Below are 24,795 nucleotides of genomic sequence, written 5' to 3' on the forward strand. Positions count from 1 at the left end.
TCTCCAGGGGATAAGTGTTTGCAACTGGGTCCCTATTAGGATCATAATAAAGGCTTCTCTGAAATTGGAAAACAATGACAAGAGGAATAAAGAGGCTAAGTACTAACTCAGAAACCAAGACCATTTCCCCTGGATCAGCTTAAAAAATCTTAAGGCTTAGCAGAAGGCTCAAAAAATTCATCACTACCAAAAATATTAATCAGCAACAGCATATTTTCCTCCACTTTGTTCTGACATTCTCCAGGAGAATGTCAATTCCATGGGCAGGGACTTTCCTTTGCTCTCCCCAGAGCCCAGAACAGTACACGTGGTAAGGGCTAAAAGAACAAACACCAGTGTTAGCACTTTGCAGCCTGGTCATTTGAGGAAGGCAGTTATGGCAGGGGGAGCTCAGCCTGGTGGAAAGTCTGTCTTCTAAATAACATTCCCGCTTCTTCATTTCATTCATGAGCAGGTCACTGGATCACAGCAAGCAAGGGACAATCAAGCTGGAGCATAAAGGAATTATTTTGTCAGGGCACTACCAAAAATAACTTAAAATGAAATTACTCTGACACATTCTCAATCCAGAAGCGTTGACTGAGCCCCTGGGCAACGACCTTTGTCCCGTGATGTGGACGGTACTGCTGTTCCCGCCCCACAAGGCCGTTGCATACAAGATGTGCTAACTCCATGGAGGCAAATAACTGGTACCCGTTCACAGCGGCACAGAGGGGACAGGAGGAGAGGTGCGACATGCCCCAGGAAGACTCCACAACACAGTCAGCCACAAAGGTCCAGGCTTTGCCCTTTCTCCTCCTCCACAGAGGTCATGCCCCCTCCCTCCTGAATCCTCATTGCACAGGAGGGCCGTCAGGAGGAAGGCGAAGAGGCTCCTAACTCAAGTCATCAAATAGTTAATGGGTTCATTTGTTCGGCCATGGGGCCACATTCCTTTTTTTAAATGGCAGATGCTATTTAATTTTTTTTATTGGGGTATAGTTGCTTCACGATGTGTTAGTTTCTGCTGTACAACGTAAGTGAATATGTATATTCAGCTATATGTATACATACAAGCCCGCCCTCCGGGACCCCCTCCCCACCCACCCCACCCCTCTAGGTCATCATCGAGCACTTAACTGAGCTCCCTGTGCTATATAGCAGGTTCCCCTAGCTCTCTGTTATACACATGGCAGAACATATGTCAATCCCAATCTCCCAGTTCATCCCCCTCCCCTCTGGGTCCACATCTGTTCTCTGCACCTGCGTCTCAATCTCTACCCTCCAAATAAGTTCACCTGTACCATTTTTCTAGATTCCACATATATGCATTAATATATGATATCTGTCTTTCTCTTCCTGACTTACTTCACCCTGTCATGGACAGGTCTACAAGTGCTGAAAGAGGAGGTGAGAAATAAGACAAACGTATAACAGAAAAGTCTGCAGGAGCATCCCTAGCCCTGCTCTTTATGCCCCTCTGACCTAGCTGTAACTCTGACCACCCCCATCCTGCTACGCTAGAGCCTCCATCATCACGGGTGCCCTCTGCTCTACACACGACATGGACCACACTTAGACCTCTTGCTCAGCCCCTCCCTTGCCTTCCATTTAGCTATGACTTCACAGAGGATTTGGGCCAACAGTTGTTATTTGTCCAAACAGAAGCTTTGTGTGTGGACCTGCTGGAGGACTGCTGGAGGTGGCTGGCTGAAAAAGCCACCATCCTCTATACATGAGGCAATGATGCTTGTTATGTGACAGCATCCACTCGGCACACACCCACTCCACATGCGCTCTGTGCTAAGCACTGTCCTGGGCATCTGTCTTGCTGTGGAGTTGCCATGGTCAGCAGTACTTGAAGATTTACGGATGTGGAATTTATGGCATTGACCCAACATCCGTGTTTCTCAAAGTATAGTCCTGGATCACACAGAATTACCTGGAATTCTCATTGAAAATGAAGTTTCTTGGGCCTCAGACCTACCACAATCAGAATCTCTGAGGGAGGCACCTAGGAATGTACATTTCTTTTTTTTGAATGTACATTTTTTTAACAAGTCTCCCGAATGATTTTAGGCACCATGAGGTCTGAGAACCACTGTTACAGCTGCATGAAAGTTTCTATAACATTAGGATGTGAGTGGTCAGAGAAACTCACATTCTATGTTTAACTGCAGTACATACGGTAACATAAGAGTGACCATCTTGAGAGTCTCCAATATTTCTGTATTGATATTTTCAACATAAACTGGAACCCAAAGACATTCAAGTGGGTCCAAACCATCATAAGATGAAAAGCCATAGCTCTGTGCACACACATGGGGTTGCAGCGGGGTGGGGGGGGCACTGCGGCCGTGGGTGCACACTCACTCGTAGGGAATGCTTCTGAAAACGATGTGGTCCAGGAGGGTTATCTGCTCAGCCAGCTCCATGGCCGACAAGGTCTCGAAGCACTCGGCCTTCGGACAGTCCGTCTGCAAGAGATGAGGGCAGGGAATGGCACACACCTAGAAGCCAGGTACCCGTCAGCTCAATGCAGTTGCTGAAGTACAAAGTCCACCCCGGATTCCAGCTCTGAAGAAAAAGGTGGAGAGCTCAGAGATATCAGGCAGCAATAACATCATGGACCATGATGCTAAACACCGAGCCAAATCTGGTCCCTTTCACACAGTTTCAGGGATAGAACATATAGTCCGGACCCCAGTTACCAGCCATGGGCACAGTGCCTGCCTTTGCGAGGTTAAGTCTCACACATAATTAATTGTGCAGGATAAGACTATGGCTCAACTTACCAGCTGAATTATATCCTCTAGTTTTAGGTGGATGTCATCTTGATCATCTTGTGAAAGGGCCCTAAAAAAAGTCAAAGTATCCTCCATGAAAAGAACATAGACAGGCCAGGAATGAAACGACAAAAATGCAGTTCAGTTTCCCCCAGGGTGGAAAGTCAGAGGGTTTGGGTCTACGAGACTGTGGGGACTTGATTTGAAGACATGGGGTCCAGAAAACAGGAGAATGCACATGTTAAAGGCAGAAGAAGATCATCAAGAGAGCTGACTTGTAACAAGGAGTCAGCCCGCTGTACACAAAAGTTCTGTGTTAGTCACTCAGTCGTGTCCGACAATGGGATCCCATGGATGGCGCCAGGCTCCTGTCCATGAAATTCTCCAGGCTAGAATACTGGAGTGGGTAGCCATTCCCTTCTCCAGAGCATCTTCCCAATTCAGGGATTGAATCCGGGTCCCTTGTACTAACGGCAGATTCTTTACCATCCGAGCCACGAGGGAAGCCCAAGGTTGTAAGTAAAACACCCACCGTGAGAGCGAAGCAGAGGGTGACCTGGGCTTTGCCTTACTGAGAGGACCTGCGCCAGGAATCCGGGCACCCTGCGCTGCCGGCAGTCAGGGTTTCTAACAGGCTGAGTGCTCCGTCCACACTCCTCCAGCCCCTGCCCTGCACCGCCCCCCCCCCCCACCGCTGGTGCTGAGGCAGAAGATGCAGAGCTGCCCCCTCCCCAGGCACAGGCAGAACAGAAGCTCAGGAGAGTTTCCAAGTATCAAGAGTTTGAACAATGCCAGGCAAAGACCAGCAGGCAAACTCTTCCCTGTTGCTTCCCAGTTGGGCTTTCCCAAGACACATTTGGTCTTGTATCCATCCCCACACTTGGTGTTATTCAGCTGTCAGCCAATATATTTTTGATCAGCGACAAATGAATTAAAAGAATTCCTAAGTTAAGGCAGGTGCTGGTTTCAGAGTGAGAGTGACACTTCGTGTCCGACAGGAGTTCAGAGTCCAGGGTTATTTAATCCTGATTATATATCAGAGATCCTGATTATATAACTTTTATCTGGGCCAAACACTTTAGGTGTCCTAAAGTGAAGGCACAATCGTGTTAAAAGTATTAAAAAAATTTAAACACTGCCCAGCTGTGTAGCCTGTCTGTTGGAGGATGCTAGTTTTAAAAAGCAACAATGATATGATATTCTGTTGTGTTCTGAATGGATTAAAACAAAACTATCCCCTTAAAAATACAAAATCAACTGAGGTGGGTAACTGCATGCCCATTATGTGCCAGGAATGTGCTAACCATCTGACACACACTCTCTCCTGTATCATAAAAAATTGCTTTAAGTAAAGCTTTATTATATCCATTTTATAGATGAGGAAACAAAAGTTTAATGAAATGGACTAACTGGCTCAGGGTTTGGTTCAGTTTGCTTCCCTGTTGCTCTTGCTTGTCATGAGCAGGCTTATGAAAGGCACTGCTTCCAGAGTCCAGCATAGAACACACACCAAAAAAGGTCAGTTCCCTTTCCTCTGTCTTCCTTCTCTCTAACAAAAGCTCTAGGCTATTTACCAGGGAGCAGAATCCTCCTAGCTCAGAGGAGTGGCAATCCTCTTGTCTGCAATTAGCCATATCATTTGTGAGAAGAAAAAGTCACCATATGCTAAGGGGCAGATGAAGGTGAGGAAAAAATAAGTAAACACAACTCCTTCTCCAAAGACTGTTACCTCACACTTAAGGGTCAGACACAGGGGGAAAGCTCTCCCAAAGTGCATGTCATTCTTTCTACTGAAGTCTAGGTTCCTGGAGAGAGATCAGTGGCCACATAACTATGCGTCGCTGTGGAAAAGATCTTTTTTATGAGGTTGGGCAATATTCTTTACTTGGAAAGAAATGGTCCAGAAGTTATTTCACTTCTTTCAAATGTTCCTTTCCTCAGTGATCTTACCCTAATGTTCCAAGCTATGTCTGGTCCCATTAAGTTACCTAATATTTCTCTCTTCAAAAGAATCTCTGCTCTATAGATCAAAATAAATGCTATCTCTTTCGAAAGGGCCCCTTAGAACAAAAGCTCTTAACCCTAGAGTATCACTAAATAATCTCTAAGGGTCCATAAACCTTTTTGAAATGACATACAAATGAGTGCATATATTCATGCATTTCTTTTTTGGGGAAGGATATGGCTTACATTATATTCTTTTGGGGAATCTGTGATCCCCAACAAGATTAAAGATAACCATAGAAATGTATGCTGTTGCTGCTGCTGCTAAGTCGCTTCAGTCATGTCCGACTCTGTGTGACCCCATAGACGGCAGCCCACCAGGCTCCCCCGTCCCTGGGATTCTCCAGGCAAGAACACTGGAGTGGGTTGCCATTTCCTTCTCCAACGCATGAAAGTGAAAAGTGAAAGGGAAGTCGCTCAGTCGTGTCCAACTCTTAGCGACCCCATGGACTGCAGCCTACCAGGCTCCTCCATCCATGGGATTTTCCAGGCAAGGGTACTGGAGTGGGGTGCCATTGCCTTATCCAATAGAAATGTATACTCTGCCATAAAACAGCATGTGACATTGCTGTTTTACAAAAGATTTTTGTGTTATCATTAAGGAACCAGCCCCAGAATTTGATGCCCACCCATAAATTCATCAGTGATGGCAAGTTTTGAATTCTTAAGGTAGATGTGAACCAAGGAAATAGCTCAAAACAATGTAGAAATGTGTTTAATAAGTGAGGATGATCCAGCTGTCAAAAAACACTTTACACCAAAATTAGAAGTGACTATAAAGTAAAAAACTTAATGGATGATTATCTTTGAAGACATTCTCAAGCCAGGAGGTGCACAGACTCTGTCTAGTAAGAGAGGTAACCCCTGACAACCATTTGGAATAGGGGCAAGATGTCATTTTGGTGTAAAAGTTCTAATGCGTCTCAACAAAATAAATGCTAGACATAAACACCCACACGTAAAATACTCTTGCTCTGTAACGTGTAAACCTCCACATGTGAGTACCTTAGCTGGATGTAAAAGTTTCACAGAAACAGAGTCTCCTGAATTTCCTTTGATTCTGGTAAACTGATTCAATGAAACCAAGGAAAACATTTATCCTGGCCTGTTCATTTGAATATCTGGTTTACTGTATGAAACAATCTGAATAAAGTAGTTCTTCTTCAAAAAAGTCTGATGCTACTAGGGTCTGTGTGAGGTTTGTGGGTCCCCTTGTCATGACTGAAGCCATTCCAGTTGACCATCCAAGAAGTCAATCATTGCTTCTTTTCATTCAGTGGCATGCTAGTTGTCTACAAAAAACTATACTACATAGATTCAGAAGCCAGCTAGTCAGACAACATTGGAGGAATATGAAAGTCTTCAGCGGAGGTTTTTATTCACAATCAGGGCCACACACTACTGATGCCAATCAAGCTTCTTCATCATAAAGTAACCTCCATGACCCTGTGTGAGGTGGAGATGGTTCGTCACAGAAAGTTTTCACTGTACTGTATTAATGTATCATGCATTTAAATACATGTGTCATGTCTCACTGTTATATGACTTGAATACATCTAAATCTTTAATATCAGGACTTTTTTTTTTTGCCTTTCCCAATCCTAACATATTCGCTGGGACGTATGTTCAGAAAAGTTCCTGTCGGATGTGAAGGCCTCCCTAACTCTGTCCAGTTCCAATAGAGGATGGATTTGCTTAGTCTTCTGACTACTTTGGAGTTTGATGAGTACTCCGGGATCCTGGGTTTCTATCATGCAGTATGATCATTTTAATATTTGTGGACCTATAATGCAATACCAGGGGAAAAAAAAACTTAAGAGGAAGTGGGATTATGCAAGTTTTACAGCTAGAAAATTTCTCTTTCAAATGTAGAAATCATGTAGTCTTAAAAACAGAGTCAAGAGCACCGGCCTCTGCCCTCAAAGCGTTCCACACCCTCTGGGCTGCTTGCTTGCTGCCGTGACTGGATGCCTGGGTCCGTGGCATGGCCTGCCTCAGACTGCTCCTCCCCACCTTGTGAATGGGTTAATCTCATGTTGCTACTGGGACCTACCAGACCACCTCATACCTTCCCGTGCTTTCTCAGGCATGACTTTCCTTCCTGCCAGGCTTCCTTGAGCCCATTGCTATCCATGCTCTGATACATTTTTTAAAGGCAGCTGTCCATAAATGCAATGAAATGTTTATTACTAAATTCTCTCGGTTTCAGCTGAAAGTAATTCCCTGTTTATTTTCAAATTAAGAAATGAACAGGAAAATCTTCACACTTTTCAGAGTTGTTAAATAATCCTTTTGCTTTCTGTTTCTTTCTCCTATACCCCACACTTTTTTTTTCATAAAGAGATTTCATGAACGATAACATTCCTTCAGTTGATGGTTCTATCTAGGTCTTACTTCCTACTATGCTTTCTAATTATTCTGGTATGATTTTTAAAAACATAAATTTCACACACATAAGTATTTGATATGGAAAATTATCAAAAACCCTAAAAACGAATCTATGATGTATTCCTCCTATAATCATGTGCTGGGGCTGCTGCTGCTGCTGCTGCTGCTAAGTCGCTTCAGTCGTGTCCGACTCTGTGCAACCCCATAGACAGAAGCCCACCAGGCTCCCCCGTTCCTGGGATTCTCCAGGCAAGAGCACTGGAGTGGGTTGCCATTTCCTTCTCCAATGCATGAAAGTGAAAAGTGAAAGGGAAGTCACTCAGTTGTCTCCGACTCCTACCGACCCCATGGACTATATAGCCTACCAGGCTCCTCCATCCATGGGATTTTCCAGGGATCCTCAAACATGATGCAAGTGGAATGAATTATTTGGCAGGAGAAATTCAATCAAATACCAGTTGTTTTCTTGTAGCAGGGTTTACTGCACAAATCTATTCACTAGCTTGTTGGGAAGATAAGTTAGTGCCCCAGATGCTCAGCTGACCCAAACTAGGACTCAGGATCTGGCTGTTGGCTCAGCTGATGGGCTGGTGACCGACCAGTATCTGTATCTGTCAGCTTCAGTTGATATGTCCCTATGTTAAGGGCTAAACAAAGGCTTTTGTTTGGGCTTCATGGGAAGAAAGATGGTCAGAAGTGGGAAAATGGACAGGGGAGTGTAACATCTATTCCCTGCTAGGCTCCATGAGTGACTTTTGAATTCTTACAGTGAAAGATGTGGAACTAGGAAAGACGTGGGAAGAGCTGTTTTCACAAAAGACAGAGACTCTGGGTTGAGGGAGGCTGCTCTGGGGCCCAGGGGCACAGGGACGGGGCAGGCGGCGTCTTTCTCAGCTTTTCAATAGGGAAATGGTGACTTCACAAGACTGCAGGCAGCATCTCCACAGAAACTGTGGCGGTGCTGGAAGGGGTCTTCCTCAAATGGCCTGGGAGCTGTGAGCGTGAATAAAGGTGCTGAGGCAGAAAAATCACTGGGTTCGTTCCTGAGCACATTTCTTGGGACTTTCAGAACACCTGAAAAGACTCTACAAGAAACTAGAATTCTATCCCTCTGGGTGTTTTTCTTTCTGGCTTACTTCACTCTGTATAATAGGCTCCAGTTTCATCCACCTCATTAGAACTGATTCAAATGTATTCTTTTTAATGGAATGGGGAGGGAGGAGGGAGGAGGGTTCAGGATGGGGAACACATGTATACCTGTGGCGGATTCATTTTGATATTTGGCAAAACTAATACAGTTATGTAAAGTTTAAAAATAAAATAAAATTAAAAAAAAAAAAAAGAAAGATAGTCAATAAATAGCAGTGTACCTTCAGAGAAGAAAAAAAAAAAAAGAAACTAGAATTCTGCGTGAGCAGCTAGGGGGCACCCCATCGGTGGAATTGCTTTTTTTTTTTTTTAACTTGTTTTTTCTTTTACAAAATAGCAGTAAGTAGGTTATGACTGTGGAGGTTGCTTTGGTAAGAACTTTGAGATATAATTCACATACCAAACAATCCACCCATTTAAAGTATATATTTAATGATTTTTTAATTGCATTCACTTGTTGATTTATTTACTATTGTAAAATAGTAAATTAGTTTTTTAATTGAAGTGTAGTTGATCTATATCGTGTTAGTTTCAGGTATACTACGGTATAGGGATTTAATATTTTTGCAGATTGTATTCTATTATAGGTTTTCAAAATTATTATGATGTCTTTTCTACAGATACGATAACGAAGCTCAAGGCAAATTGAGTTTGACTAAAGATCTAGCCTGGTTTTACTTGGGCTGTAGAGCCCTGATAGCAGAAACTATTTTTCCCAAGAGCTACTGTCAGTGTTTTCTAATAATAATGCCTGTAGCAGTAACATGAGTGCTAAGTATGTTTCAGGTATAACCTCTTCACACATATTACATCATGTGATTTTCACAACAACCCCATGAGGTAGGTATTTAGAGCCCCATTTTATAAATGAGAAAAATTAGGTTAAGATTGACTAAGAAACTCGACAGTTATTAGTGGCTGAGCCAAGATTTAAACCTGTGACCCCCCCTGCAAAAGCTAGAATCAGACAGCTAGATGTTACAATCCCAGGCTGCACCATCTATTAAAATTTCCATTCGTTACTGGTTTTACACCTCTAATTCTTAGGTCACTTATTCAGGACAAAAAATTGTACATCTTAAGCCTGATGACTAATAAAGACCTGGGATGGTAAATAAAGTTCGTCTGAAGTAGAAGTGCCAGTCAGCTGAGTTCTGAGCTCACGTGTGGGCACAGGCAGAGAGTGCTCAGGATTGATCGGTGATGCCTGGCATGGGTGCTGGGAGGGGACAAGCAACACGAAGGCCTCAAATCGCCCAGGCCTGACAGCCTTTCCAGTCTGATCACCTCCATTTTCCTGCCAGCTATTTGGTCAAATGTCACTAGGGGTCCACACTTCCAGAACCTAGTTTTCAATCATCCATGCTTTAAATACAAAGAGCATAGCCAACAGTTTATACGAAGAGAAGAAGAACAGCAGTCACTCAAAGACGTAACCACTCATCCACCAACACCAGGCTTTATCTGAAGATGTATTTAGAACTTTAAAATCTGAAGATAGCATAGTAACAGAGTCTCAAAGTTTACTGAGATGTTTTCATAGAATGGAAAAACTGAAGACCCTTAACGGCTTCCTCAGTTCAGTTCAGTTCAGTCACTCAGTCGTGTCCGACTCTTTGCGACCCCATGGACTGCAGCACGCCTAGGGCTGCCCTAAACAAGTACAACAAACAAAGTGACTGGAAACAACAAATTCATTGTCTTAGTGTTCTAGAGGCTTGAAGTCCAAACAAGGTGTTGGCAGAGCCATGCTCCCTCTGAAACCTCTGAAAGAGGAATCCCTCCTTGCAGAGGTCCCCAACCTCCGGAATCTAATGCTTGATGACCTGGGGTGCAGGTGATGTAATAATAATAGAAATAAAGTGCACAATAAATGTAATACCCTTGAATCATCCTGAAACCATCCCCACCCCACCCCACCCTCAGTCTGTGGAAAAACCGTCTTTCAAAAAAACCAGTCCCTGGTAGCAAAAAGGTTGGGGACTGCAGCTTCCTTGCTTTTCCCCAGCTTTTGGAAGTTTTCTAGCAATCGTTGGCACTCTCTGGCTTGCAGCTGCATTACTCCAAGCTCTGCTCCATCTCCACACGGCCTTCTTTCTTTTGGAGAGGTCTCCAAAAGCACGATGGATTCAGTTAAACTGGATTCTCCTCTACACACAAGCATTCAGGATAATGAAGAAACAATAGAGCCAAGTATAGACGAAAGGAAGGGTTCTTTCCACTGCAGATGCAGAGGGAGCTAAAAGTCAGAATGGTATAAAGGAGGAGCAGGCCCAGGCTTCCTACCCCATGCAGGGACAGACACACAGCCACAAGTGAGGTGGAAGCTGTAACTGAAGTGTCCGCACAGAGACATTAATGGCTGCCCTCTTCATGTAGAATGGACTGGAAAAAGCTCACTCATCAGTTCAGGAGGCACGAGAAAGTTTGTTACCTGCCTGGCCACTGGGTGTAATGGGACACAAGCAGCCTCCAGAGCAAAACCCAAAGTTGAAGACTTTGTCACACACAAGTGCAGGGTCTGAATTCATACAACCTGCAGGATGTGGAAATCTCCACCTAAGAAGCCGACGGTAGGGACCTCCCTTGTGGTCCAGTGATTAAGAATCCACCTTCCAACACAGGAGATGCAGGTTAGATCCCTGGTCGGGGAACTAGGGTCGCACATGCCTCTGGGTAACTAAGCCTGGGCGACGTAACTACTGAGCCCACGCTCCACAACTAGAGAGCGCGGGCGCTGCAGCGAGTGTCCCTGAGTGCCGCAGCTAAGACGCGCTGCAGTCAAATAAAAAATAAACAGTATTAAAAACGAAGACACTCATGGTAAAATGGGTTCGGGACCAATGAAATAAGCTGAAGAAAATGTATAGCGGCTCTATGATGGCATAGCCACAAACCAGCTACATGAGACTCCTATAGAAATGCTACCAACCACCACCCCCCATAACCGTGAGCTTGTGATAAACAGAACACACCTGAGGGGAAAACACCTCTGCAACACCCGCCGGACCCTCCAGAGACTATCCTCCAGGCTTTTGGTTCTACAGTAAACTACTGTCTGCCCGACAGACAGGAGCGACTGTCCTGCACACAGGTATGTCGCCCAGACCAAAGTCTTTCCAAGGGAGCTTTACCAGTGAGGACAGAACTGTAGCTGCACTTCAGAAGTCTAATACACATGCTTCCAGACTGATAGGATCCCATCATCTGTGAACACAGCACAAATCAGCCAGGGTAATTAACAGGCACCCGCAAGTGCTTTTTACCTTAGGATATTCGCTGTGGCTTTCCGTTCTTGGGGAAGAAGATCTGGGTCTCGTAAAACTTCTTCTAGCAAATTTAAGACGTTCATCTTTAGTTCGTTGTTGAGTTCAAAGTCCTAAAAAATGAAGTGGATTTTTAAGATTTTAGTTCCGAAGGGTTTAGCTCCATGACACACGACACCATTCCTCGTAACAAATTCTCTAGAAGCTACGTATGGAAATTAAAATGTATGGAAACTAGACGCTTCCCCCTCCTGGGATCCTGACTTAATTGGTTTGGGGTGGGGCCCTGCTGACTGTGCTCAGTCCTGTCCAACTCTTTGCGACCCCATGGACTGCAGCCCATCAGGCTCCTCTGTCCATGGGATTCTCCAGGCAAGAACACTGGACTGGTTTGCCATTTCCTTCTGCAGGGGATCTTTCCCACCCAGGGATCGAACTTGGGTCTCCTGCATTGCAGGCAGATTCTTTACTGTCTGAGCCACCAGGGGAGCCCTGAGAGACAGGAATTCCTTAAAGGATGTGTGCTTCCCTTATCCTGGAGCACTGCCTTCTCCCCAGGTTTATTTCTGTTCATCTTTCAGCGTGAGGAGGTGATGTGCTTTATCCTAGGAGCCTTCCTGAGTTGACCCGAAGCCACGGAGAGCTTGTTCTCAGTGTTCCTGTGATGCACTCTGTCATAACTCACTGTACTCTAAGGGCTGATTTAATTGTCTGTTTTCCCATTGGTCCATGAGTCAGTAGATGGGGCACAGCAATAGCTTTAAAAAAGAAAAAGCTTTTTCAAAGTATAAATTCTGCAATTAACTTCAATACAGGTATGCTAAAGAATAAACGATACACACCCATGAGGCCGTGTCAAACAAACATAGGAGTGATCATGAAAGGGCACCCACCTGGCAAAGGTGAGTAGGACCACATGCACACCAAAATGAATGAGAGTAGTAATACCCAGCCGAGTCAAAACAACTTGCAAGCCCCTACTAATGCCCACAAACACAAATAGACACATACATGAAGAGGGCAGAAGAGAAAAGTATTCTTTACAGTGGACTTCCAATAAACATAAAGGAATATGAGTTAGAAAATCACCATTTTTGACCAAAGCAGTAGTAACTTATCAGGTAAGGATCATGAATAGATGCCACAATTTATAGGGAAACAGAATTAATAGTGTCAGAGTACCCTCTCCCCTGCAACACCACCATTAGAAATGATTAAATACAAAGGGAGAATCTGACAGATGTCACCTGAACCCAGTGATCAGTTACTGTCACAGGAATGGAGCAAACCAACATCATGGGCCCACAAATGTAATGTTCTGTGAAGAATCATCATTTATGCACCAAATGCATAATCTCACATTTGCATTATGAGGAAGCACTGGCCTGCACATTCCAAAAATGCTAATGTCATCGAAGACAAAGAAACTAAGAAATTGTTCCTGTTTAAAGGACACCAAAGGCACCACAGATAATGCAAGAGGTGAGCCTGGATTAGATCCAGGATCGAGGGGGAAATGCTACACAGGGCATTACTGCAACAGCTTAGAATTATGTACCAGTTGAGAGCATCCTATCCATGTTACATTGTCCTGAATTTGATCATTTTGCTGGGGCTATTTAAGAGCAGGTCCCTGGGGGAGAGGGGAGGAGTGAGAGAAAACGTGAGAAAGGGATGGGGAGAGAATACACACGTGGTAAAAATGTGAGCCATTAGTGACTCCAGATGTGTAGCTACACCTTTTATTTTATTCCGGCATTTTCTCTTGATTTGAAAATTTCAAAAAGTTAAGCTCAAGTTTTTTCACACTCTTTTATTGTATGTATTCTTGTAAAACATGGACAGCATACTGGCAGCATCCTGGGATTATCAGGTACTCAGAGATAAACTGAACGCCACCACACCTTGCTTTCAGATCTGACTCTGACGGACTGTCTTTGCACGTGCAGCATATGGTTTACTTTCCCTACTACACAAAGTTACTCATTATAAGAACATTTTAACTTTAGAGAAAGTAATTTTGAAGCACTACATTCTGATTTCTTTTAAATGATTAGAGAAAATATTGCTCATTGCAATGGATCCAATAAAGAAGCATACTTTTACTATACGAAGTTCCTTCGGTAGTGTCTGACTCTTTGCAACCCTGTGGGCTGTAGCCCGCCAGGCTTCTCTGTCCATGGGAAGAATACTGGAGTGGGTTGCCATGCCCTCCTCTAGGGATCTTCTTGGCCCCGGGATTGAACTGGCGTCTCTTATGTATCCTGCATCGGCAGGCGGGTTCTTTGCCATTAACACCACCTGGGAAGCCCATATTTAGTAAATTGGGGGCATAAAGTCCATAATTTCACAAATTATAGACAATACAAAAGTCTAATTTAACCTGAATTGAATATTTGTAAACCTCAGTTTGGTGAAAAAGTGTCACTAATTTTTCTCAGTATTTCCCCTTCACTGTTTGACAATCAGTACCACTTCTTCAGGAGCAGGAGCCACTAGGGTCCAAGCAACACTTTCAGATGATACGTTTTCCTAAAATTTCACCTACTTTTTGCCCAACAACTTCTTGACTATTGATTTTATTTTTAAAATGTATGCAAGGAAAAGAGAGTAATATCCTGCTGCTGTTTTTGTCCTTTGTCCTCCTCCTCCCACCATTTCCAATATAATGGGAGTGACGTTTGTAAACAGCTAATGATCTCACCTACCCCAGTCTTCATGCACTATCAAAGGATTTCTCAGCCATCCAGCATCTTTGCTTAATGAATGTTTGATACTTATTATTGTGATGACTGAGTCCTGGAGCTATGTTGAATCTCTCAATGATGCAAATAATCTGATTATCATAAATGGATTACTGTGAAGGACATCAAGCCGGTGTTTGGACCTCGCTGGGGGCTAATTAATGGCTTAATCAACAAGCATTCTCCAGTGCCTACTGTGCCCATTCTGGGCTCAACAGCGGGAACACTTCTGAGACCCCAGGAAGGCAAGTTGTGTGAAAGGTCTTGTTAAGGAAAAGAGAATGTAATTTGATTATTCTGAGCTCTGGGAAGACTAGCCTAAGAAAGATCTTTGCAAACTTGGTGAAATCTGCCCAGATACTATCTGATGTGTGATGAACGGTTACAGGTGAATACTCACTTTGCTCATGTAGCTAATATAAAGCAGGTTAGCTAATGATGGCTAAATACAAAACATAAGAATTTTCACTCAGAATTTTCCTTTACACTTGCACGGGCTTTTATCATGTTCAAAGTGACCTCCTGCATATGATTTCAGCCCTTCCTCAGCCGACCCAGGGGCAGGCAAGGCAGGAACCATAAACCCGGTTCATACCCGGGCCACTGAGGCTGATGGATGTGATCACATAGAGTGAAATGAGGCCCTTAAGGACATGGCCGCGTGGGGACAACACAGATCTTCCATCTTATTTCCACCTGCGCTTCTCAAACTGTCCGGTGCCCACGAATCACCACAGATTCTGGTGCAGAAGGTCTGGAATGGGGACTCAGATTCTACTTTTCTAATGACCTCCTGGGTTTTGCTGCTCACACTCTGAGTAGCAAGACTTGGCCACTTAAAAAAATCATGCAAAAAGCAGCTCCTCAAAACCTTAGTGAAAAAAAATCGGAATCTTCTGATGTACAACCTAGAACGTAAATTTTTCTTTTTTTTACCAGAGCATGTAAAATGCAGAATTGGCCATTCAAAAATCCCTGTTAAAAACAGTACCTACTACTCAAAAGAAATCTGGGGACTTCCCTGGTGGTCCAGTGGCTAAGACTTTGCACTCCCAATGCAGGGGGCCTGGGTTCAATCCCTGGTCAGGGAACTAGATTCCACATACTGCAAGTGAAGATCCAGCACGTGCAACTAAGGCCCGACACAGCCAAATAAATATTAAAAAAAAAAAAAAAAAGAAATCTGAAACATCTAAAAGGCACATGCAGTAAACAGGAGGTAGATTATTTAAACAGGAGGTAGGTAATGGACAGTAAGTTTGCCTAACAACCATTTTGTAATTTATCTAGAATCTCATTTTTGGCTACATTTCCAGGTCCTGAGATGGGAAACCAGAATGAATACTGGGTGTTGGAGGGACACTGGCTCCTTCTCAAAGGCAGCAATAATGACGCCCACAAGGTGGCGCTCCTGGGTCGCCTGGCTCCCCGGGAGTCCGCAGCGCCTTTCCCAGACCCGCCGGCGGGTGTCAGCGAGCCAGGCCTGAGCCTGGGAGCTTTCAGGGAAGATCAGCAAACATCACGGCACCCAAGAGGACCTGCAGTCATTACAACAACAGCTTACTTAGGTTAGTTTTCGTTTTCCAATTCACGAAGCAGGGTTGAGGAGACGGAAGGCTGGAAAAAAGAAACCAGTCTGCTTTCAAAGGCGGAGAGCCCAGAAAATGTGAGACTTTTAACACTTCAGTCTCTAAAAAGGAGACTACAGCTCTTGTTCTTTCCACAGACACTGAGCATCTTAGCATCTAGGGCTTTAGGGAAGACAGCCAGCCAACAGAAGTGGGCGCACGGAGCAGATATTAACCAATAAAATCCAGGGAGAGGGGCTTAACAAGGGGCATCTAAAAGCAGGTGCCCACTGAGTCTTAGGAGAGGGGCGGCGTCTGGAAGTGTGGGTCTGGGAGCCCCCTGTCATGAGGTGACAGCTTAAGCAGGGTGTCAAAGCGTGCAGTGTAACACACAACGCATGCTTAGGAACAAAAAGTTAGCAACAGATGACGCTAGAACCCTCCTGGTAAGCTATTAGGACTTATGGACATTTTACCGAGACCTTACAGACTCAACTCAAACACACTAAAAATTCCTGGGAGAGTCAATACTTTCTCTAGGTTACTGAACAACTCCTGAGGTAATTATCACAACTAAGACTTCAGAGTTTGCCACAGGCTAGATGATATTTTAATCGCTCTATTATCTACTTCAACCCTCAACAGCAACAAGTTACAATCATTATTACTCCCGTGTCACATATGAGGGAGTCAAAGTACTAAGTATCTAGTCCCAAGTCACACAGGTGGCAAGTGGCAGACCCAGGACTCAAACACAGGTAATGCTGGCTAAACCCTTAGTTTTTTAACTGCTATACTCTTCAAAGAAGCAGTTATCGGTGAAGCTGTCTTGGCCTGAAAGACACATCTCAACAGCATTACCATGCTGATCCTGAACCACGTTCCATCTACAGTAACAATGATTTGAGACAGGGATCTTGAGACTCAGGTTTGTATGAATAAGACTAGATCATATAACAGAAAAATCAGTTTCTCTGGCACTTTAAAACTAACCCCTGTTGATAGTTTAGGCATCTTGGAAATGACATTCATTCTTGCAGGAGAATAGAGTAATAATTATAATATACCACATATGGCCAAGGGAACTCTAGGACACTGGGAAAGTCTGATTCAATAAGCACAGTTTGGGGGTAAAGAGAATTATGAGAGTAATTTTCTCATTGTAATCAATACAGTGTATTCCTAACAGTGGCCAGAATTTTTAAAAAGCAAGTGGAAATACTGCAGAGTGGAGTAAAATCACGTAGATAATTTTAATGGATTGAAGGGCTCATAAAGAAGGGGCCTTGGGTGTGCTAGGCTCAAAAATAAGAGCCTAAAGTTTGACTTCACAATTTTCAATGCAAAACTATTGTTTCCTATTGTCTTTGACTACAGAAGATGAATTTTTTTACTTGAAATTGTGATGTAGATTTAGGTTAGATCCAGGCCATTTTGTCAAATGGGAAACTGAGCCAAAGATGCTGACTGATCTTCCCAAATCTATTCAAATCACCCTGGAGTCTACGGTGAATGCCATGGATGTTAGTGAACTGAAGATAATAAGCTGTCAACCTCTGTGGATTTCAGCCCTTTTGAGGGGAATCTTTATTTAGAACTTCAGTATTGACACCCAGTCCTAGGGGAGACTGCGCTGGATAAGGGACCCTGCATAGGACCTGGGTTGTCTTGTCTACTCGCCACCACCCTCGTCTGCCTGCCTTCTCACCACCTCTGGGCAACCATGACTCTGAATTGGGGTTTCTCCCTGGAAAAGTTAAAGGTATAGAGTTTTCCAGCATTTCTTATCACCAAACTGCAAGAATATTGTAAATACCTCTTTGTTCACACTACAAAGAGAACAGCCTAGTTGAAATTTTAAAGAAAAGGCATTAAGTGTGGAAGAGAACCCTACAAAAATACCATAGTAACACTAAACTCTTTATAGTACCTGTTCAACACTTACTAGTTATTAATTACTCATAAGGTTGAGAATCTTCAAAGAGGAACAGAATATATAAGAAATGTATGCCTGACCATCATGTAGGAGTTTGTGAACCAGGAAAAGGTAGTAAATTCCAGATATCATTAACCCCCAGATTTGGTAAGCATGCATGTGCCTGGTGGGCCCTCAAATATTTGTTGGATGAATGGATAAACGTTCTTGGGAGTGTTCTTAACTTTGAGACAAGTGATAATAAGCTACCTAATTCTTCTTAAACTGGCAGTTTGGGAAATTAGTTTAGCAGATGTGAAGTGGGAGGCTACGAGGAGAAGGCACAATGCGAAATGTGGAAGATATGTTAGAACAAAAATAACTGGGGAGAGGCAAATGGCAATGAATGACACCAACTCAGCGCAAAGGAAAAAGCTATGCAGAAAATCATTTATTCCATCATTTTCTAACAAATGACTCTGCATGTGAATGACTTGCTAAAATGCAGCCTCTAGACCTGAACAACTGTGCTTAGAAGAATTTTAAATACTGCCCTACAACCTTGAAATTCGATAGCTCCTGAGCTTACATCTCTAAGCTTCAAGAGAGAATCAGCCAGTTTAAAAGCATTTCTCAGGAAAAAAAGAGAATTTTTCCACATGCTGTGTTTTCCATTGGTTTCTAGATAGGTGTTACCTGATACGGAATTGTCTATTTCAAGATAATGGCAAGGATCAGAGGGAGAAAGAAAAGTGTGGAAGAACCTGGTTTTAATCCTGATTTTGTAACTTTCTTAATTAAAGAAGGCCACATGCCAGGAAAATTTAACTTGAATAAAAACCTTACCAAAATGCTAGAATGTATTCTCTAGGCTATGCTTTGTCCTCTCTTCCCAGATTCATGAGAGGGGAAAAGACTGATAAAGAAAGCTGGTAGGTTTTCCCCACAGAGAAGACAGAGTCATAGGAATCTGGTAGAATTAGAACCTTCAGTGTCCATCCAGAGAGAAACGTTACCCGAGCAGATGAGACGATATAGGTGGGTGACTCTGGGGAGCAGAGTTGGGAGGAAAGAAACACAAAAGCAAAAGTCAGCAGGTGAGACAAGATCTTGGACCCGAATGAACCATCTGATGCACCAGTGTTAAGCGGGCTCCTGCAAGTCCTAAGGTGACTGAGAGTAACGCAGGGTCAGTGGTCCTGAGGACCTGATGGCACGCCATGGTCTCCAGAAACACTTCCAAGACCCAAGAATGATTACGAGCATGCGGAATGCAAGCTGGGGAAAATGAGGATCCCCACAGCACCTTTAATCAGAAAACTCTTATAGCAGAGATACGAACCTATCAAAGGACATACAATCCCTTGTGTGCTTCTCTGAATTTTCTCTGTCAGTGCAATCCATCCTCAAAAGGTTAAAGAATCCCACTAGTTCTACAGGGAAAACTACAGTTCTGTCTCGGCAAGTAATGGAAACTGAAAATAAGTTCCATTTAAGACATCTTCTTTAACTCTTAATTCTATTTCACACCGACTTAAATAAATCCTGATGAAAATGTCTTGCCAAGCATTTTTTAAAAGACAAGCATGGAAAGCTTAAGGAGAGTTTAAAGGATAACAATATGGATGCAAAAAAGATAAGAAAAAGCTCTGGTAAGCAGTTCAAGGAATAAGAATCTTGTTTGCCTGGACCACAGAAAGAGTTAAGATCTATCCTCAAGCTTAAAAGAAAAAAAGAGAGAACCCATATTTATCAGCTAGTAGTTTCTTATATATTTCCTAGAGCAGTCTGACAAATCATTCTTTTCTGTAGAAGAACCCCATACAGATCATTTGGTCAAGTTTACAAATTTACAGCAAACACACACTGGAATCCAGACTAGAATTCAGGTTTCTGGATTTTGTTCCTCATTTGAGTCTTTTTTGACCCAGAAACTAAAGTGAAATGTAATGCCCAAGGCAGTCTATTCTGAGGGGAGGAGAGGACAATGTCAATAACCACAACAACAAAATTCAGCAGGATCAAACACCCACTGATGAATATAAGTACCAGCCTACATGTTCAGGAAATCAGAAGGAGTGAAAAGGATGTTGCTATCCTAATTAAATTAGATTCAGCATTCTCTATTTGGCTGCCTTTATGGGAAGTCTTGGGCTTCCTTGGTGGCTCAGCGGTAGAGAATCTGCCTGCCAATGCAGGAGGCACGGGTTCGATCCCTGGGTCAGGAAGATCCCCTGGAGAAGGAAATGGCAATCCATTCCAGTATTCTTTCCTGAAAACTTCCATGGACAGAGGAGCCCAACGGGCTACAGTCCATGGGGTCGCAAAGAGTCAGACAGGATTGAGCAGCTAAGCAACAGCAACAAATGGCCAAGTCTGGGCTGTGAATAAACCGGGTTTGCACCTGGTGTATGTTTGAGATTTCTTAGCTTAGACATTTAGAGGCCAATGGTGGTAGTGTGGACAGCTAGAAGCAAATCGGGACCAATTAATAAGGATGAGACTAACATAAAAACTATGCCCATGGATTATCTTTCTATTTGGTGGTTTTTATAAAAGCATTTACCAGGCTGAGGTAATACACACTAATTTACCATTGAAAATAAATATTTCAGAGACTTCCCTTGTGGTCCAGTGTTTCAGAATCCACCGTTCAACGCAGGGGACGTGGGTTCTATCCCTCACTGGAACATTAAGATCCCACATGCCTTAGCGCATGTGCGGGCTTGCCAAGCCTGCAATTACTGAGCCTTACTGCCGCAACTAAGACTTAGTGCGGCCAAAATAAATAAATATTTTTAAATATTTCATAGCTTCCAGCATCTCACAATGTGACTGAATTTTCTCTTCCTGTTCCCGGCATCCCCATCAGAACCCACAGGCAGGGGAAGGCCTAGGAGCCTCCCTGTACTACCTGAGCGATGAGGCCACATCCTAACCCACCTGGGATACTGGTGGGATGTCTGGGGTCCTGAAGCCTTGAAAACAGCTGGGGTTTTTCTGGCCTGTGACCTTGGATAGCACCCCCAACTCCCGCCCTGGCAGTGCCTGGGGGAGACTGGTATGGGAGCCGGCTAATCACTGTCTGAATGCAGGAGGCACAGGAGTGACTGCTGGAAGCAGGCAGGACTCTGCCCAACCTCTAGCAAGCACAAATCCTTTGTCTAAGTGACACAGAGTCTAGGGCCAAAGTCTCAGAGAAGGCTAAGAAATAGAGAACGGAAGCGTTGTCAGTGCTGACATATGACACGCTCACTGTCTGGGTCAGAAGTGGCTTTTTCCTATCCGTCTGGAGTGCTCTGCGCCCTGAGTGTCAGCTGGCGAGATGCAGGGGCCGTGAGATGGGCGGTTGAGAACCTGAGCTGGGCAGCCAGCAGCCCGGGTGTGAAACCTGGTTCTGCCACTGGCTACCTGCGACATCTCAGGCAAATTATTAATATTTCGTCCCCAGACTTCAATTTCACCATCTGTGAAAGCAGAGACTATACCTTCCCTCCCGCAAAAGGCTGGAGTGAGGAGTGAATGACTGAGTGTTTGAAAACCGCTTAGAACAGCACCTGACATTAATACAGAATTGTTAAAGAACCTTTTGAACACTCTGGGAGGCTGTCACTCAGAATGCATCCTCAGAGAGTGGACTGCCTTCTGAGGGCGGCAGGGGTGGGGAGGTTAGGTTTTCAAGTTGCCCATGAAAGACCGAGTGTCCCACTCTGTAACTAAGACCATCTCAAACCTCAGGCTGGCACAGAGATCATTCCCCTGGAATCCCAGAGCTCCTCCTCCCAGGTTAGTGTCAGGGACACATCTCCCCAGGAAGTGGACGCTGGGAACTCTCATTCAGCTATGGTGAGGATGTGGGGGAGGGACATTTGTAAGGTCCTGATCATCTTTAGGAGAATGAGGTCAGGAAGCACCCAAGTGCGGCAGAAAGTACCATGGTGCGGGGAGGGACTCTCTCCTGAGAAAGCTCCAAGATCAGGATTCCCTACTCTGAAGGCTGTCTCAGGAGTGGAAAGAAAATCCATGACTCAGGAGCAGAGTCTGGGTGGCCCGTATAGACGGGGAGAGTCTCCCAGGCAGACTGGTAGGAGCAGTGTAGACAAGGAGTGGGGTGGACCCGAGGACAGGACAGGGCTGGATGCAGGCTGAGAGCCGTCAGTCCAGGCAGCAGGAGCTGCCTGGTCAGCAGCAGGTTCTCTCTTATCCATCTCATTCTTCCACCCACAACAAAAGTCTGCCACGTGCTTGTCCTGGCCAACCTCCATTTCAGATTTGGAGCACAGAAGAAATCTAAACTTAGTGCTTTAAGTTGACACTGGATTTTATGTTTCCCTAAGCAAGGCCAAAAATTTTAAAAATTTAAAGGGGCCTCCTGGGGTTCCCCCAGCGGTTCAGCAGTAAAGAATCCACATGCAATGCAAGAGATCTGGGTTTGATCCCTGGGTCGGGAAGATCCCCTGGAGAAGGAAATGGCAACCCACTACAGTATTCTTGCCTGGAGAATCCCATGGACAGAGGAGCCTGGTGGGCTTCAGTCCATGAATCACAAAAGAGTTGGACATGACTCAGCAACTAAACAACAATAAATAAATAATAACCTAATAAATACAGTGCGTGCATGCTCACTTGTGTCTGACTCTCTGCTGCCCCATGGACTATAGCCAACCAGGCCCCTCTGCCATGGAACTTTCCAGGCAAGAATATTGGTGTGGGTTGCCATTTCTTTCTCCAGGTATCATCTCAGCCCAGGGATGGAACCCATGTCTCCTGCATCTCCTGTATTGGCAGGCGTATCGGAAGCCCCAGTAAACACAGTATCTGCCCATAAAATCCAGTTTTAAAAGGGCTCTCTGTCGCCTGTCAAAATAAGAAAAAGAAGGGTTGAACTGATAAGCTCTCATTTTAGGACGCCCTGATCCCTGAGGTCTTTGAACACACTAAGTACAGGCCGTCATAGCGGCACCTACTTTTCTGCCTCAATTAGTCAACAGGGCATGTTTCCACTGTCCCGCTGGCCTGGGGTCGCAGGTCCAAAGCCCAAACATAAGGGTGCTCGTTGTCCTTCCTTAGTGAGAAAAAGCCGTCATCTTCTCTGTGCGATTTATAACCCTAATACCAATGTTCCATAAAGATTTTGCTTTTGCTTCAATAAACCCAGTCTGGGTATTTCCTTCTTCAGCAGGCTCACTGGAGCCCTGGCGGGGACCACCCACCCAGGTTCCTGCTTCAGAGGAACGGGGCCCTGCAGGGCAGTGGAAGGACAGGACATCAGAGCTGGGTCTCCTCACTGCTGGACTCTTGAGTGGCCTGTTACACTGTAGCCACTAACACACATGGCCAGAGCCTACTGTTCTGGATGCCACGGACATAGAACCTTTCCATCACTAGAAAAAATTCCCTGGGCCGCACTGATTGAATCTCCCTGAGACCTAATGGCCTCACTGGTCAAACAGGGGTAGTGGCATTTTGCCTGAAGGCCTGGATTCAGCCCAGATTCTACCTTCACAGGGCTCTCCCAAGAGCAGCCATACACAAAGTTCTGAGCATCTGTCTAGAATGATTACTCTAACAGGAATTGTTGTTCAGTCATTTGGTCATGTCCAACTCTTTGCAACCCCATGGACTGCAGCAGACCAGGCTCCTCTGTCCTCCACTATCTCCCAGAGTTTGTTCAAATGCATGTCCATTGAGTTGGTGATGCATTCCAACCATCTCATCCTCTGTCATCCCCTTTTCCTCCTGCCCTCAATCTTTCCCAACATCAGGGCTGTTGGGGGCCGGCGTGAGGCACTCCGCCCATGGCAAAGGTCATGAGGAAGGAGGCTCGACCTACGCAAAGGCGGGATCGAGCCTCAGGAGTTCCCCTGGAAATCCTCGAGCATCTACCCCCATAACCAGAGCCTGCCTACTTTACTACTTTGGGCTCTCACCTACACCTCTGACTTTACGGGGGGCTGTCCCCCACCACCTCTTTTGGAGAAGGAGTTAACCTAGAGCTCCAGTTAATAAAAACTCCTGGGCGTGACAAGAGTGTTTTAACCTACAAACTCCTCTGAAGTTTCTCTAGCCTGCCTGACAGGCTTGTCCGGCCACATGTGATTGCTCACAGCCTCCCAACCGTCAGAGGCACAAGATGCTTTAAACCTTCTAAAAACAGGTTCTTTATAGAAGTTAGAAAACCATTAGTATAAGTATAGTGGGCTGATTAGAAATTGTATTGGTGAAGGGTTTTTCATTTGTTGAGCCAATATTTGTTGCTAAGTCTCCATATCCCCTGCCCTTACACACATTAATGAATATATAGAAGAAATAAGTATTAACCTTTGATATAAATCACGTTAGACCTTAGGCTAAGTAAATTCTTTCCTTAACTAAAACCCACTACACCCTCACCCTATAGGAATGTAACTTTATTTGGGTGGCATCTGTTTTAAGAATAATCACCCCTGGAGAAATAAGTGTCCTGGTTGACTGACCGTTGTCACAAGGAGAGGGTCGTAAATTGTCAGCAGGCCCCCTGGCCAGAAGATGATGTAACACCCCTAAGACCTCTGTATACATTTGTATGAAGCACCTGACTTTGATAAAAGTCAGGACTGCTGACCCTGCGTGACTTTTGCATAACATCTCAGTGTATAAAAGTAGACCATGGAAAATAAAGAATTGGGATCAGTTCCTCGAAAGACTGGTCTCCCCATGTCTCTCTCTCACTCTGGCTGAGTCTCCATCTGGAGCGCGGAACCCACCATGCTTACTAATTATGCCTGGGCTTCTAAGATCCGACCGGGGAGGCCTCAGCGTCTCCTCTCCTTCGGGAGAACGGAAGGACACCTGCGGCCTACATAAGTGGTGCAAACTTCTTGTCTTGAAGTTTTATTGGTCTCCCGCGTAAACCAAGCTACTCAGCCTCTTTTCTCCACTGAATTTTCCTACTGAGCTATCCTTATTCTATTACTCTTTATATCCTTAATTAACGTTTAATTAAGCAGTTGTTTC

The 24,795-nt window shown here is 44.5% G+C and overlaps 1 protein-coding gene and 1 non-coding gene across 6 annotated transcripts in view; one reads left to right on the forward strand and one right to left on the reverse strand.

Annotated features, from left to right (window-relative positions):
- The window catches only part of RASGRF2 (Ras protein specific guanine nucleotide releasing factor 2), a 260,971-nt gene that overhangs the window by 20,036 nt on the left and 216,140 nt on the right, over positions 1-24,795 (reverse strand). For all 5 annotated transcript variants that reach the window (XM_006065110.4, XM_006065111.4, XM_006065112.4 and 2 more), the window contains 3 exons: positions 11,573-11,685; positions 2,775-2,835; positions 2,353-2,456 (listed from right to left, as the gene is read on the reverse strand). In XM_006065110.4, coding sequence (XP_006065172.3) covers positions 2,353-2,456; positions 2,775-2,835; positions 11,573-11,685 — 278 coding nt within the window. The remainder of the gene's footprint in view (positions 1-2,352; positions 2,457-2,774; positions 2,836-11,572; positions 11,686-24,795) is intronic.
- On the forward strand, positions 15,335-15,407 carry TRNAG-CCC. The gene has a single exon. It is a non-coding gene; the product is annotated as a tRNA-Gly (tRNA).

The sequence above is a fragment of the Bubalus bubalis genome, chromosome 9 (assembly GCF_019923935.1).
Source record: "Bubalus bubalis isolate 160015118507 breed Murrah chromosome 9, NDDB_SH_1, whole genome shotgun sequence".
NCBI lineage: Eukaryota > Metazoa > Chordata > Mammalia > Artiodactyla > Bovidae > Bubalus > Bubalus bubalis.